Source organism: Daucus carota, chromosome 3 (assembly GCF_001625215.2).
Source record: "Daucus carota subsp. sativus chromosome 3, DH1 v3.0, whole genome shotgun sequence".
Taxonomy (NCBI): Eukaryota; Viridiplantae; Streptophyta; class Magnoliopsida; order Apiales; family Apiaceae; genus Daucus; species Daucus carota.
In genome coordinates, this window is record NC_030383.2 from 54,608,475 (window position 1) to 54,624,503 (window position 16,029).

Below are 16,029 nucleotides of genomic sequence, written 5' to 3' on the forward strand. Positions count from 1 at the left end.
CCAAGTTAAAGCTCCATCTCCTTCAACCTGTGGCTGGAGAGGAACCGTAAACAATCTGCCTTGGTTTAACAGAATTTAATTTTGTTTCAATCTAACGGTGCTTATTTGTTCAATATACGATCCAACGGATGATAAGTTTTTGGACCATAAGACCATGCGACCAAATTATCTCCCTTACGCTTATTATATATAAGTATATAATTGTTCAGAATTTGGGTTCGATAGTTTTTTATTTTAAAAACTTAGAATACCCTGTATAGGATATTATATTAACTTTATAAACTTATATAATTATATACATTTATGATATATTAGATTACCCGACGAATGCACTAATTTTCTTTATGATTTATTACATTTACGTTCTATAATATATTTTTTAGAAAAAAATTAATTCAATAATGAAAAGCAACACGACAATTACAAAGATAATCGAATCAAACAAATATAAAACGAATCATATTATTGATTATTTTAGTCTCCATGGGACACAATCAAGTGATTTGTTAAATATGATATATATACATGTTTCGACTTCACCGGATCCTGTTTGAGCTATCCATCGCAATTATAATCTCATATAAATCTTTATCACAAAATCAAATTGTTGAAAATCAGACATATTTAATGTCCCGGAAATGGAATCACACCAAAGCACACAAAATACACACCAACCTCTCACAAAAAGAGGATACAATTTAGAAATATAGAAATTCTTACATGGAAGGAGTATCCTGAAAAATGATAAAAAGAAAAAAAAAACTGATTTGGAACTTCGGTGAAAATTGATGGAAACCCGGATGACAGGAAAAAGAATAAGAGAGTGAGAATTTATTTTAATCTCGATTCTCCTTTCTAACTCAGTTTTATCTCCGATTTTATTACATATACATTTTTAAAAAAATGGAAATAAATTGTGTATACTAAAAAAAATTTAAATTTTATGATGAATTTTCAGCTGGACGCACTTGAAAATACGTTGCTTGTTATAAATGGTTAGAATGATTGCTGGATGTTCTTGCTCATTTCCATGCACTTCGATCAAACCTTACAGACTTTTCAACAGAATGCACGCCGTATGTTGATTGATGGGAATTTGTTGTATGGTCCAATGCAGTGTGATCCATTATGTTAGACTTTTCCACTGGATGCACTTGAGATAAACTCTGATACCTTATAGACTTTTCTTGTGGCCGCCCCTTGTAATAAGCATCTGTAGCATGTGATGAATTATAGGAACCATCGTGGAATTTACTTACTGACCACCCTTCATTCTGATAATCTGCAGATTGTGTTGAAAGACGGGAACTACGGTTAAATGTTCTTGTTGATTTCCCTGCACTTTGATCCCTTGTAGACTTTTCTGGAGGGTGTACTTGAGAAATGGATTGATAAGAATCTGTAGACATTGTTGAAAGAGTACCATTGTGACCTGCACTTTGGTACGTCATAGACTTTTCTGACGGGCGAACCTGAGAAATGGATTGATTGGAACCTGTAGGCAGTGAAGAAAGATGAGAGCCATAGTTGGATGTTCGCATTGAATGATCTGCATTCTGATCTTTTATTGACTTTTCTGCAGGGCGGAGATGAGGTACGGATTGATAAGAATCGGTAGATAGTGGTGAAAATTGGGAGCGGTTGGATATTCTCACTGATTGCCCTGCATTTTCTGTTTTTATCGACTTTTCTGCCGGGCGCACCTGAGAAATCGAGTAGGAGGAATCTGAATGCTGAGATGAATTGAATGTTGTTATTGAATGTCCTGTAGTTTGGTCCTTTATGGACCTCTCAGCTGGGCGGACTTGAGATATAGATTGGTTAGAATTTGCAGTATTTGATGAGAGATTGTAATGTGATCCGTTGTTGAATGTCCTTCTCGAGCGAGAGGAATTTGATTGTGTTGAGTAATTGAAATCCATGGAATAAGAATTTGATTGAATATCTATACTCGACACAAAATTTGTTAAAAGGCTGAACCGCAAGGCTACCGGAGAGAGGCTGCTGTTAGGCAGAGTAGCGGATTTTGGTTGAGATGTCAAAGAACAAGAAACTGCAATTTTTGATGAAAGATGAGAAGATTATAAAGACTATTCGTAACTTGTAAGTGAATGGAATAAAGTTAGGCCACTGAAGTAGCTATCAGCAACTTGTGCGAAATAGACTAGTTCAGAACTTCACAGATTGACTTGGGAGCCATGTCAACCCGCGTTGATGCTTTTAGTTTTTACAAGTAGATAAAAATATAAAATGACTCGGTATCCTCTTCCTGTTCTTGAATATTATGCAAGTCTTTGTTATATTATTGCGCTCAAGTCTCATCCGAGAAATTGTGATCCAATTGATGTAGTTGTATTAAAAAAGTAGTGTTTACTAATTTAAAAAGAATGCAAATTGAATACATTAGGTAAAGCAAGATCAGCCATCTAGAATGAAGAATTTTATTAGAGATTTTTGTGCCATCATATTTGAACTTCACATGTTTTAAAAATGTTAAGATATAACTGAAAAAACTTGAATATAACCAAAAATTACAAAATTATTGAAATCAACAGTGAACGAGAAAATAAAATTTAGATAGTTGATTTAGAAACTGTTAGTCCAGTTGGCGGAAAGCTCAGCTTTTGTCCAGTATGGGATCAGAATTAAGCTACAGCTCATGTGAGTACTGGATCACTTAGAAATAAGATTATGATTGTATTGTATAAACAAGTTTTGTGCTTTCTTGTACACGCTTGGCTTCCTGGAAGAAACCTGGAAATGCAGGAGAAAGTTTGTTAACGAACCACTTTCTAGCTGCGAATTGTTTGGACTCGAAAGACTTCGATGTCTGGTCGCCTAAAGTAATCTGAATACGAGCTTGATAAAATATGATGATAGTCCCGTGTACACTACTTACATGTACTCAGCTGCCCTCCAAAATGCGCATTGTGCCAGATGGTCTGATGGAGACTTTAATTTTGGCTTTTGGGTGCACTTATCCATGCTGTGATAAAATTGAATTCTATGATTAATGTCACAAGAGTTTGATTTGCTAGCTTAAATATGATGTTGACTGCAACCCAGATTTATTTATCTTTTCATTTAAGTGTCTCTGCAGTATATTTTTCGTCAGGAGCGGGCCAAAAATACTGGAGGCCCTTTACGAAATTTTAAAGAGCCCTAATTTTTACTATATTATAAAATTAAATAATTTTTTTAAAAAAAAAAGAATTTTGAAAACACGTTATAAAAAATTAACTAAAAATATGATCATCTTGCATATTTTGTTAAAAATCGTTAATAACACTTCCAATATGGATAACTAACTTTTTGTTTAAATTTCAATATAGAATATACATATTCATGGATTTATAAATTTAGGATCCTTTATTTTCAGGGGTTCTATGCGGTCGCTCCCCCAGCGCCCCCTGTTTTGTTTTGGTATTGCAATGCAAGTTCAGTTGTCCAATCTTTTCAGATTTTGATGAACTTGTAATGAATTGAGTTCTTCATGAATGAAGCAACGGTGGTCCGTGTATTCAATTGTTTGTTAGTTCCAATTCATAACACGGTAGCAGCCTAGCAGGACTCAAGGATCAGGGTAAATAGCAACCATAGTCAACAATATTCAGCTAGAGCACGAAAAGAAAATAATTGGAGATCACCATCAGCGAGAATCTGTGGACTTGCAGGTCTTCAATATTTCCTTTAAAATGATGACATGGGAAATTTTTGTTAAGTGGCCAATTCTCCTAAAACCTCAAGGTGTTAGGAGAAGGGCTTATCACGATCATATTCTAACAAAATTGCAGCTACAAGACTTTGAACTCAGCTTTTGTGCACGAGTATCTGTCCGTATAGTTCCTTGCCTAGAAGTTGGTCCGTGAATAAATTTATGTGAGACAGACATTCATTGTTTGTTCCACAGCAACATCATGTGCTACAGTAGTATTATTTCTAGTTTATACAACAGGAAAGCACTGGGATTCGCGTTTATTAAAACTTCAAATTTATTTTGCACCTTAAAATGAAGGATTTAATCTTACGAGTGGGGGCATCTCCTTGATTTATATGCCTAGCCCCTAGTTTCCACCTAAAATGATTTACAGAGGCCCTGACACATAACATTCTGTGTTAACCATTGGCATATCTTTCTCTTGTCTGCATTGGTCAGTGTCACTAGATTGACTGCACAATGGTTGCATACCAAAGATCATTTAGATTCAAGTTTATAAACAAGCTTGCCAAATTTAAAATGTGTAAAGAGCATAACGCGCAGTAGTTTGATGCCAAATTTGAGATACAGGGTTTGTTCTTTCAATTTTACTTGGGCAAGACTCATCTGGTTTTCTCTCTGCCCTAAAACTCGATTATCTACTCCATTGTCGTTTTTAAATTTCATAATCACATCACTCTTTTATGATTCACTCCTCTACTTTTTCACGTATTAATCAAACACAAAATTCTCAAATCTGGGAGTAGGAACATTCAAAGAAGAATCCCCAGCAATAACAGTACCGCCGCAAATACTAAGGTTGCGTTCACGTGGATGGAATGGGTGGGGGAGAATGAAATGAAAAATTATAAAGAAGTTTTATGGAGAAATAGGCAATTATGAGACAATAGTGACTAAATATGTTTAAGTCTAAATTTTTTATGATGATAAAGAGGGAACTCGTCTGATCAAGTTCTACATTGAAAGCACTAGAAAATGACAATGGTTGAGCCTCTTGCTGATGCATTGGATGATCATATATAGAATCATTTTGTTGACTGGTATCCACCCTGCTGGATATTGTCTACTTGTAAATTTTTGATAGAAAGAATGAAATGGAACATGGTAGAAAGTGCAAGTATGATAAGGCATGTAGTTAAGTATTCTTCTTCCTGTCTAACAATTGGATAAGCATTCAAAATATCATTATTGTAATAGTTTGGTATTCAGCTTCATACGGTTTTTTTTCTAGCAAATCTAATTTATATCGCATTATTGCCAGCAATTTCGTTATCTTATTAATATAAGATACTGGCACCAACGTTTTTATTAACACCTTAAATTAGTATTTTTGGTAACTTATCATAATATCATATCACAACTCAAATCTTGAGACTTTTGGATAACTTGTAAGTTCGTGAAAGAACAAATCAGAAAATGTGTTACTACTTGTACGAAATCGTTCTCTTGAGAGAATACAACGTTATCAGGAATTCAGGATTAATAATCAAAACGAAGGAATGATGCCAGCCTCCCCGTTCCTATCCAGATTTTCGAGACAATAGGAGCATCTATAGATGAATATAGTTTGGAGCCTTGGCATCATAATATGGAGTGAAGGCATCAAAGGTTTTGTCCTGAACATAACTACTTGAGGGCTGTCTCCTTCATAACATGCTTCCTGACACCGTGAAAATGGACCCTTGTAATGTAATCTTCCCAGTCTATGGAGCTTACATCGAATCCAAAATCTTTTCTTTCTTCTTCAGACAAGCACTCCAATAGTTTCTCGACTTTGTTATTATCAAACCTGCAATTGAATAGGTGGCGAACTTGAAAATGTATAATTTCAGTATGGAGAGTTTACAGGGGATTGAACAGACAGTTACCTTCCATCGAAGAAGGTGTAGGGTTGGTACAGATTAGCCATGTACTTAAAATGTTCTATTGATTTTCTACGAATAATTTCCTGTCTGGGAGAAATCTCATCATTGCTGCTAGTGCTCTTCATGTCGGACAACAAATCTTCTATAGAGGAGAAGAACTTGAATGCTGAAATTTGGATTGGATTTCCCTCGCGATCAAAGCAAGGACTTAGGCTAAAATGCTGAAAGGCCAGGTCCAGCAGATCCCGGGTTATCAAAGGATTTGCAACAGATGAAGTAATTTGGTACACATGATCATTTGAATTGTTGTCTTCTACTTTACTTTCTTTGCCTCCATGTTTTGCTATGGCGGCTAATGTTGAATTGACAACAATGTCAGCCGGTACCTGTGCGTAGTCATGAATGTAAGGGCTACATTTTGCTGTTGATGCAGATTATCCAGTTTCGATTGGCATTTCATATGTTGTTATGTTTACAAATTAACTATTCACGACACTGTTTCATCTATATTTAGTAGAAGAAATTTAGAATTTACCACATCCAGAGCCATATCAGGATTTGAAAAGAAACCAGGGAGCTTCCCTTTTCCATACAAGAGGATAATTGGATCCATCATCCTGTGCAGGTAACGCACTCATCGCGTTTATTTTGTGATTATAATTATTTTTAATGTGCGAGAAATGGATGCTGCCATATGGCTTACCTGTTACCTTCTATCCAACCCGAAAATGGTTCTCTTAAAGTGCTTTCGATAATACTAGGCCGAATTATGATTACAGGTAGTTCTCCTTTTGTATCTTCGACTACCATTTCGCCCATTGCTTTGGTTAACGAATACGTGTTCTGCCACCCATATTTCTGTGCCCTGATCCACCCATGCATTTTCAAGTACCATTAGTTCGAGTGATTATATTGATAACTAATAAAAACGAGATCGAGTAAGACAGATTTGATTACCTTCTCATGCCCAAATCCTTGAGATTTCGATCCATTTCGTTTTCCTTAGAAGATTCTACCATTTCTGATGCAAGCTTTATTTCAGCTTGAATATTCAAGCCAAGTACATGTTTATCTGGTGCTTCATTCTTACCTGCACCGCTTACTACATAATGCCCCTTACCGAATGATTCTTCAATAATCTTTCCTTGTCTCTGTCTAGAAGCATAAGCTGCAGAAATCAAAAGATTAACAAATTAGTTCCAACTTAACTCTGTTCATCTAGACCTTTAGGCACGTATAAGGTAATGTAATGGCTAATGATATGTTAACCTGTTGATACATGCACGTACAACTTGAGCTTCTCACACTTCTTAGCAAAATTTACAATCCGTGCAGCTCCTTTTGTGTTAATATCAAGAGCCACATCAAACCTGTTAGAAATAAGGGTCTGAGACGAACAACTCAAGTACAAAGCAGCGTATACAATCTGTTCGGTTCCGCGCAGGCCTAGCTATAAACCTTTCGTCAAATGTTGTAGTGGCTGCAGAATTGATGATCACGTCCACTTCTGTTGCTATGCGATTAGCTACCTCTTCCTCGATGCCTATATTTGTTTTGCGCATATCTCCAACCACAGGCACCAGCTTGCTCAATATAAAATTTTCAAATAGCATTCCATGCTTCTCTCGTAAACACTTGAAGAGCTCTGTTTTTATAATCTGAGACGGGCAATATGCATAAGTACTCCAAAATCTTAAAATTCCTATGCATACATTTAAGTGATCGGGTTGGCTAACCTGTGCCCTCAAGGCACAAGTTAAGATGGATTTAATATACAAGTGTATTAGAGTTACTTTTCATCTGTTCAAACTCTACTGTCAGCCACAAGCAGGTGTATTAAATACACCTTAACGTGTGCCCTGTGCCCTCAGGGCACAGGTTAGCCAACCCGTTAAAAATGATTAGCTAGAATCAAGAAATCACTGTATTTATTGACATACTTCATTCATTAATCTTTCCATTGCAGCCTCCTCATCCTTGGCTTTAATCAGCAGAAATATCGTATCCACCTCTGGCATTGTCCTCAGAATCTTCTCCACAAGAACTATACATATACAGATCAGATTAAAAGCCCAAAATTTAAATAAAAGAAGTTTACTGCCCTGAGAAATTAAAATATTGTGCAGAATTAATTAAAACATACAAACCTTTTGCTAAGAATCCAGTTGCACCAGTAATAAGAAGCTTCTTCCCACAAAAAAAATCGACAATTCCAATCCCATCATCATGCATTTCTGAATTTAGCTGACCATCAGTAAGCGATACCGAGTCCTTTTCAAGCACACCACTGTTCTTCCCATTATATGCACACGAATAAAGAGAAGAAATTTTTGCGGAGATCTGATTAACACGAAGGGAAGTATCAGTAATGCTCTTCTTTCTCAACAATCTTTGATCAGTAGAAACTCTATTTCTGTTTAGTTTTTGCCTACTGGAAATTATAGGAAAGAGATTCAATGAAACAGTTCCCATAATATAATAGAGTAGTTTTTAGTACTAAGTTTCTTTCAAGTGAAAATCGTATTGCGGCATGCAGTATTACACAGCCTATTAGTTTGTTTTATAAGCATGCATACCAGACTTCATCGGAGACTCGCAGTAGACTCTTCTACGTGGAACTTTCGGAGGAATTATAGTATACTAGTCTTTATCAAAGCAGCTCATTCTTGTACGTGGGCCTTTTCAAATGAATTATAGTGTTCTGGTCTTTATCAAAACAGCTCACTCTTCTACATGGGTCTTTCGAAAGGAATTACAGTATTCTGCTCTTTACCAAAACAGCTTGCAGTAGACTCTTCCACGTGGGCCTTTTGAAAAAAATTATAGGGCCGTTTTTAAGATTAAAAAAGTGAAAGGAGTGGACTACAAGTGAGAAGTAAATTAAGATAAACTCTTTTAGAAAAAAAAAAATCTTTAAATAAAAGTTAACATTCCAGCTTCTTATAAATGCACACAAACAGGTAAAAAGAAGTGGAAACCAGTTTTTTATCGAGAAAAAGTAAGAAGTAACGTTTCCCGAACAAGCACACAGATATTCCTGTCAATGTTATATACCAGTTTCCTCGCCAGTTTCCTCTCTCTGATTCTTCCATTTCATGTGGCCCTTCTGGAAAGAAATCTATGTTGTGTTTGGTTGGGGAGAATGGATGGAATGAAATGGATAAAATTACTTGTAACTAATAGAGATAGGAAGGAAAGTTTGGAATAAATGTAAGTGAGGACAAAATTGCTATGATGAGATTTGAGAAGAAATTGGGGTAGAAGAGAATGGAGCATTCCATCTCAAATTGAAGACATGATCTCTAGCACATAATGTAATGAATGGAATGGAGTAAGGAATTAAATTTGTTAACAATTGCCCATAATATAGTTCATTTTTTATTCCATTCTTTCCGGAATCATTCACCACAACCAAACACAACACTGGTCTCCCACACAGGTTTCTAGCTCTCAAAGTCTTGTGCTGAAAAATCTACTCATCTTTGCAATCAGACATCTCCTCTTCTTACCACTCACCGTATTTTTTTCCCGGATTACATTAGTTTTGTTTTGTGAAAATTAATATGCGTACTTTCAAATTGCCGTGGCCTTTAGCCCTAAACTTCATTCCAGCAACGACCTGAACGGATTGTCAAGGTCAATGCCTAAGTTTTCCATTTTCCATTACTAATTTTCCATTTTCCATTTTCCATTTTGATATTTTAACAAAATTACAAAATTGACTGAAACATGTCGTGCAGTGAAATCGAGAAGACAACGATTTTTAATAGGAGCCGTTTGGTTAATATTAAATTTTTGACTTTTTTCTTGAAATAATTAAAATTTTGACTTATTACTTAATTACTTAACGCTACTTGACTTAGAACATGTTTGTCCCAGTTTAGTGCTTCATATTTCTTCATTTTTAACTTTATAGAATAATTCATCTTCAATCATCCATTACTCTATCTTTATATATAAAATCATGCACTATCCTGTATGAAGTTGAACTTGAGGATAAAGCACAAATTGCTTTATTTATAAAATGAAGTAATGATTGGAGATGGAAAAATGAAGATTGAAGTTGCTTTATTTATTAAATTATGATCAGAGATGGTCTTAGAGTAGGGGTTTAAAGTTGTTTTAACTTTTGGCTGAGAAATGTTTTTTTTGTGTAATGAGTCAGATTTAAGTTAGTTTGAAATACTTTTTGCAGTGAATTAATTTTTTTGATAAAAATTACTTATAAGATATAAATTATATATAAATCAATTTTTATTTTTATTTTTATTATTATATTTTAAATAACTCATAAATCATTAGTAAGTCAAATTTACCCAAACAGACATTTCAAACTATCAGCTTATCAAATAAGTCACGTTAAGTCATAAATCATATTAAGTCATAAACTCAGCCAAACGGGCTCTTAATGTCATAAGTTATGAGTTTAAAATAAAGTCATAAACTCAGCCAAACGGGCTCTTAATGTCATAAGTTATGAGTTTAAAATAACTGTTTGGGTAATTTTAATTTATTAATGACTTATGACTTATTAAAAATATAATAATAATAATAAAGTGATTTATGGGTAACTTATAACTTACAGATATTTTTATCGAAAACAAGTTAAAAAAAACTAGTCACTAAAAAAGGTAACTCAAACTAATATCTGACTTTAAGTCTGTTTTTAGCTTGTTCTTAATTTTTAGCCGACTTTGACTTATTACATAAACAGATATTTTTCGGTTTAAAGTCAGAAATATCTTAAAATCCGGGCTTTTAGCATATAGCTCTAGGTTTATAAGAAGATTGTCATTTTTTCTCGTTTAAAAGTCGTTAAGTAATTTCTTATTTTAAATTAAAAATTATATTTTTTCATAAAAAATTTATTTAAAAAACAGTTCGGGAAAAAAAGTTGGTGTGAATTTTTTTTACAATTTTTTTTTATCTTATAAAACTTAATATTCCCTTCGTTTTAATTACATAGGGCCAGTTTTATCTTTTTTGTCAAATTTATCCAATTTCGGCTTAATTTCACAAATTAATTTAATATAATTTTAGGAATGTGAAATATATAATTATTTAAAAGTAAATTGTGTACATTTTTTAATAATATATCTTACAATATTTCAGTTATATAAAATATTAGTTTTACTCGACTTCGAGAGCATGGAATCAGAATTTCACTCAACATTGTGAATTTATTTGTTCGTCTTATTCGCCTTTCCTATTCTCCATCTCTAACTTTATTTATTACTGTGATGTGTCATTTGTGTAAGCATGTGTTCAAGAGACATGTTTGTGATCCTAGTTTGAGAAAAAGTTACAGTAAAACTTATTATTTTATATATGAATTTAGTTTTTTATCATCAAGAAAAATGTATAATTAAGTGTCGTTGGGTCTAGAAAAAGAGTGAATTATTAGGAGAAGCATCATTCTCCTTGTAACATCCCGACTTTTCGGAATATTAAAAAGCTAATTTCACAACACAAATAATACCATTACTTAAATCAAAATCCTCAAATAATATATAATTCAAAGCAGCGGTCTAACCCAATAATCAAAAGTCATTAACATAGAGACGCAGCTCCAAAAATCCAAAACCAATATCTAATAAACTCATCAAATTATTCTAAATAAACAAAAAGTCTTTATTCACTAATGCAAATAATCACGAAGCATTAAATCCAAAAGTCCTCAATCTTATTCTCAAAATTCTTCCACATGATAGAACCTGAAATATAGAAAAACGAATGAGCTACACAGCCCAGCAAGTAACAATCTGACTCACAGTTAATTTTCGAAATCAGTGGGCGTTTTTATAAAACATTGTTCCTCAAAACAATTATAACTTTAAAACACTTGTAAAAACAAATCCAACCCACAGTTTATATTTTAAAACCAATCAGAATATAAAAGAGAAGCAAAAACAGAAACAAAAACCTTATCAATACCACAGTCTTGCTCTACGGCCACACTTACCCAGTGACCGGGATCTTATTGTTATTCTTTTGCCACACTTACCCAGTGACCGGGATCTAAAGTTCAATAATCACGCGCCCTTAGCAGGTATCTAAAGTTGCACACTTGTGCGCCTACTAAGGGTATCTAAGGCTAGTTCCGGAACTATAGCGTAAATTACGAACGGGTTCGAAACGTAGAGACTGGGTCTTCAAAGATTCTCATATCTTATATCTTGTAAACTTCGAAACAAAATTCTTATTCTTATATCTTAACAAAAATCAGAAATTTGCGAAATCAAAATATCCTTTCAAAAATAAAAGCAAGTCAAAAGGTACTTACCTCAAAGTCGACACTTAAAATCCGAAATTAATAACACGAACAAAGCCTATACATTTAATTAATAAACAAAACATAATTAACATGTAGCTTAAACGATCAAGAGCAAGGCACATAACAAGTCTTAACAAAATACAAACTTTAACAACTAATAACAATTAACACAATTTCATTTATCGAATAAGATAAATAACATGCATGCTGTTACAAATCTCAATATTAACCAAAGATAGCTTCTGAATATGAGAAAATAGTCAACTGGAGAATTAAAGTACATTCAACAAGGATTCCAAAATGACCAGATTCATAATAAACGGACAGATAACGAATTAGTTGTGAATTTTAGAAGTTCAAGTAACAGAGCAGAATTTAACTCAGGACCAGTTAACATTCAAAGCAGATTTTGACGCAGAAAACAAACTGATCTCAATTAGACTATAACTAACCACTTAAAGAGAATTCCTAGAGGTTTCAGAATTGGTAAAGATCACAATTTTATGGCAAATAACGAGGGAGATATGAATTTTTAAACACGGGACAACTCAGCAGAAAAGTATAAACAACCCTGAATCTTTGTAAATCAGTTTAGACAATTAAATTAATTTAAACAACAAATGGGTATGACTGATAACTAAAGATTATATCTCAAGATTTTCAGATTGGTATCACGAGTAAATTTTCGACATACGATCAATTTATAGCGAATTTTTGAACATGGGAAAAAAAAGTTTCGCGACTAAGAACTGAAAGGTAACAAAGAATGTGATTTTAAGGATAGATACACTGCTAATTTCGAAATAAGTCCTGAGACAAAAGTTGTAGGTATCGAAGAGAGCTTTACAGAATGTCCAGAATCAACAAAATCCAATCAATTTTCAATTTACTACGATTTTTACAACCCAACTGATTCACAGAAAATACTATATACGAATTTCAGCATAAACAATTAAGCAAACAAGATATATCTGCATCAAATACACATGACAAGGAGCAATAAATTAATAACTCAAGTCAACATATACGTGCAAAGATCGAAGAGAAATAAAACATACCCGTCCACGTAAATTGTTGTACGACTTATTCGGATTCTAAAGGGGTTCTTATATAGCACATAATACCTAATCGTAAATAGGAAGTTCCAAACTTGAGTCACAATTTTCTCCACCTCATAAACCAATTTCCAAATATAAGGTCTTCTCAAGAAGATTTCGATATGGAAAAAAAATAATTCTACGCTTCCTTCCATTAATAAAGAATCTTCTATACTTTATTATTCAAAATAACTAACACAAAATAAATTCTAGAAACTTCCAATTAATGCTAATATCTAAATATATAAATACAAACAATTTAAATCTAATATCTAACTCATAATAACAATACTAATTAAATAGAAATATTTAAATAAATAAATAAAATCACTGGATTTTACACTCCTCTTCATCATCAACAGTTTCATCCACATTCTTCTAAAAAATGAGGTCATCATCTAAATAATCATTGTTAGAACTATCAGATTAAAAGGTATCATCAACACTATCTAAATTCTCTCTTAATTCATCATCCTCGTCAGACTTGTATAAACCCTCTAACTCTTTGACATCTTTTTTTGTTTCTTCTTTACATTGGGTGCTGAAGAGAAATTGGTTATTATCAAATTCATATTCTTCTTGAGATGGTTGTCTAAAAAGGGTTGGTTGTCTTCTTCTTGTTTTTTTTTGGGGAAGGGGAGCTCTCGGGGGTGCTTTATCTAAATTCTCCCTTAATTCATAATCCTCCTCATCCTCGTCAGAGAAGGACTTGTATAAACCCTCTAACTCTCTAACATCTTTTTTTGTTTCTTCTTCACATTGGGCGCGGAAGAGAAACCGGCTATTATCAAATTCATATTCTTCATGTGATGGTTGTCTAAAAAGGGTTGGTTGCCTTCTCTTTTTTTTTTTTTTTGGGGGGGGGGGGGGGGGAGCCCCTATCTAGGCGGTACTTCTAAAAGAGATGGATTATTGATGACACACACATCAACATATCTACCAGCAAGACCAAAACTGCGGATGCACACATAGATGTAATTTCAATTAAACTAATATGTGATCAAAATCATAAAAATCAAAATAGTCAACATTACCACCTATGTAAGACTTGTGATTGTTGATGAATTGTCCATCATGTGTAGTTTAATTGTTAAATCTGCATTTTCTGCACATTAATCTCTCGAGCTTAAACCCTAATTAATTTATACTTTTTTTACGAAAATTAATTTATACTTTAAATAAAGTATAAATTAATTAAAGGTTTATATTTGGGTTTAATAAAGTAAATAACAACAGTTAACATTTAGGGTTTATATTTGGGTTTTAAAATGATTAATTTATACTTTAAATTAAATTGATGTAAAAATTTTGTAATAATCGCATTTTTTAGTCAGTTTGTTTCAAATCATTAACCAGTTTCATTATAATTATATCTCCCATTTATTTATTTTCATCAGTTATTTTCATTATGTACATGCCAGATCACGAAGTTTAGGGCTTTTATGCCCTAATCCCTCGAGTCTAAACCCTAACTAATTCGAGACTTTGGCGCCGAAGGCCATAAAGCCGAGCAACTGGTTTAAAAAAGTAAATTAACATTCCTTAAAATTTAGGGTTTATGTTTGGGTTTTAGAATGATTAATTTATACGTGAAATTAAATGAATAAAGTAAATTAATAGTTGTTAACGTTTTAAAGTTCGTAGTTGAGTTTTGGAATGATTAATACTTGAAATTAAAAACAAAATAAAAAAAATAAAATAAGAATTATAAGATTATTGTTAAATTAAATTTAAAAGAATAGTTATAATTGTATCTAAATAGAATAGCAACCAACGTTTTGAAGTATAGCTCTTAATTCACGAAAAAACGCTATTGCCATTCGCGTTCTAGTGTATTAGGAAAATTAGTACACGCCAAGCGAAGTGGCGTTCATTACTAACAAAGCTAAAACGTGTGGCGTTTTTCTTGATTTAAATGGAAAAAATATATATGCCAACGCTACTTAGAGTAGCGTTTTGGTTAAAAACCGAAACACTACACGACGAGGCGCGACTAAATAGTATTAAGGGTCATATATCCGATATATTAATATTTGGGGCATTAAACCCCCCCCCCCACCATTTGGATATTTAGGGCCTAACACCTCTTAAATCGCGAGACACAGTTGCAATGGTACTAATTAGTCATAATAAATTGGTATTTAAATGAGTATTCAAAGATATAACGATGCTAACCAAAGAGTGCTCATTTAAAACCCGAATCCAAGTTTTAAAATTTTCAACCGGACAATGTTTAAGATTGAAATAACCAATGAAATTATGTTTGAAAATTTCAAAATTAACTGTCATTTTAATTTATGCAAGAAAACACAATTTTTCAGAAAATATAAAATTTAGCTGAATTTTTTGAATTTTAAAATTAACTAAAAATCCTAAAAATTCGAACTTGATTAAAAAAATATCGAAAAATTATATGTTGCAGAGCAGACACTCAAGAACATGATTTTGATTTTTGTTTAGCAAAAAACTTACAGTAACCTCTATTGTTTAAATTAAAACCGAGTTAACTCAAGAAAATCAAGGTTCTTAAATCTTGATGAAACTTGGTGATGTTGGTATCAAAACAACGGGCTTGAAACGATGAACGAAGCTATGGTTTCAGTTTTTGAAATAATGAAGAAACGTGAGTGAAATCAAAGAAAAATTGACAACAGTTCGTTTGTATTAGAATAAGAATGAAGAGTCTAATTAATTGTTTATGTTAACTCCTTAAATCGTTATAATATTAAAATCAACTATAAAATCGGTTTTACACTAGTAACTTTTTGTACTAGCGAGTGGAAACGAACACATGACAAAAACGGTACAGTTGATGGACGTCAACAACTTGGAAGGGGCTAACGCACAGCTGGAGCAAATATTTGACATCGATCACATCTGTTAGTGATTCTCAATTTATTAAAATTTTAAATTTTAATAATTATATAATAAATTATATTGGTGAAGAAACTTTCTTATATTTTAATAATTTGATTTTTTTTTTTCAATTTACAAAAATAAATTACTAAACACTCGATTGATTTATGAATAAAATTATCCAAACATTTTAAATAACTTATTAATAAATTCATTTAT

The 16,029-nt window shown here is 32.8% G+C and overlaps 1 protein-coding gene across 1 annotated transcript; it reads right to left on the bottom strand.

The window, feature by feature from the left end:
• Positions 1-5,067: 5,067 nt before the first annotated feature.
• Positions 5,068-8,134, bottom strand: LOC108213123 (fatty acyl-CoA reductase 2, chloroplastic). The gene is made up of 9 exons (XM_017384863.2): positions 7,731-8,134; positions 7,524-7,627; positions 7,042-7,241; positions 6,853-6,953; positions 6,541-6,751; positions 6,287-6,448; positions 6,119-6,200; positions 5,587-5,969; positions 5,068-5,507 (listed from the first exon to the last, which is right to left on the bottom strand). The coding sequence occupies exons 1-9, from the start codon at positions 8,053-8,055 to the stop codon at positions 5,345-5,347; spliced, it is 1,731 nt and encodes a 576-aa protein (XP_017240352.1). The 5' UTR covers positions 8,056-8,134; the 3' UTR covers positions 5,068-5,344.
• Between the last annotated feature and the right edge of the window lie 7,895 nt (positions 8,135-16,029).

Bases quoted from the DNA above. Each gene is read 5' to 3' on its own strand.
- LOC108213123 (XM_017384863.2), bottom strand. From the start codon at position 8,055: ATGGGAACTGTTTCATTGAATCTCTTTCCTATAATTTCCAGTAGGCAA. The intron at 7,242-7,523 runs GTATGTCAATAA...TGCCCGTCTCAG, and splicing joins TGGAAAGATTAATGAATGAA to ATTATAAAAACAGAGCTCTT. The intron at 5,970-6,118 runs GTAAATTCTAAA...GACTACGCACAG, and splicing joins CTGATATGGCTCTGGATGTG to GTACCGGCTGACATTGTTGT.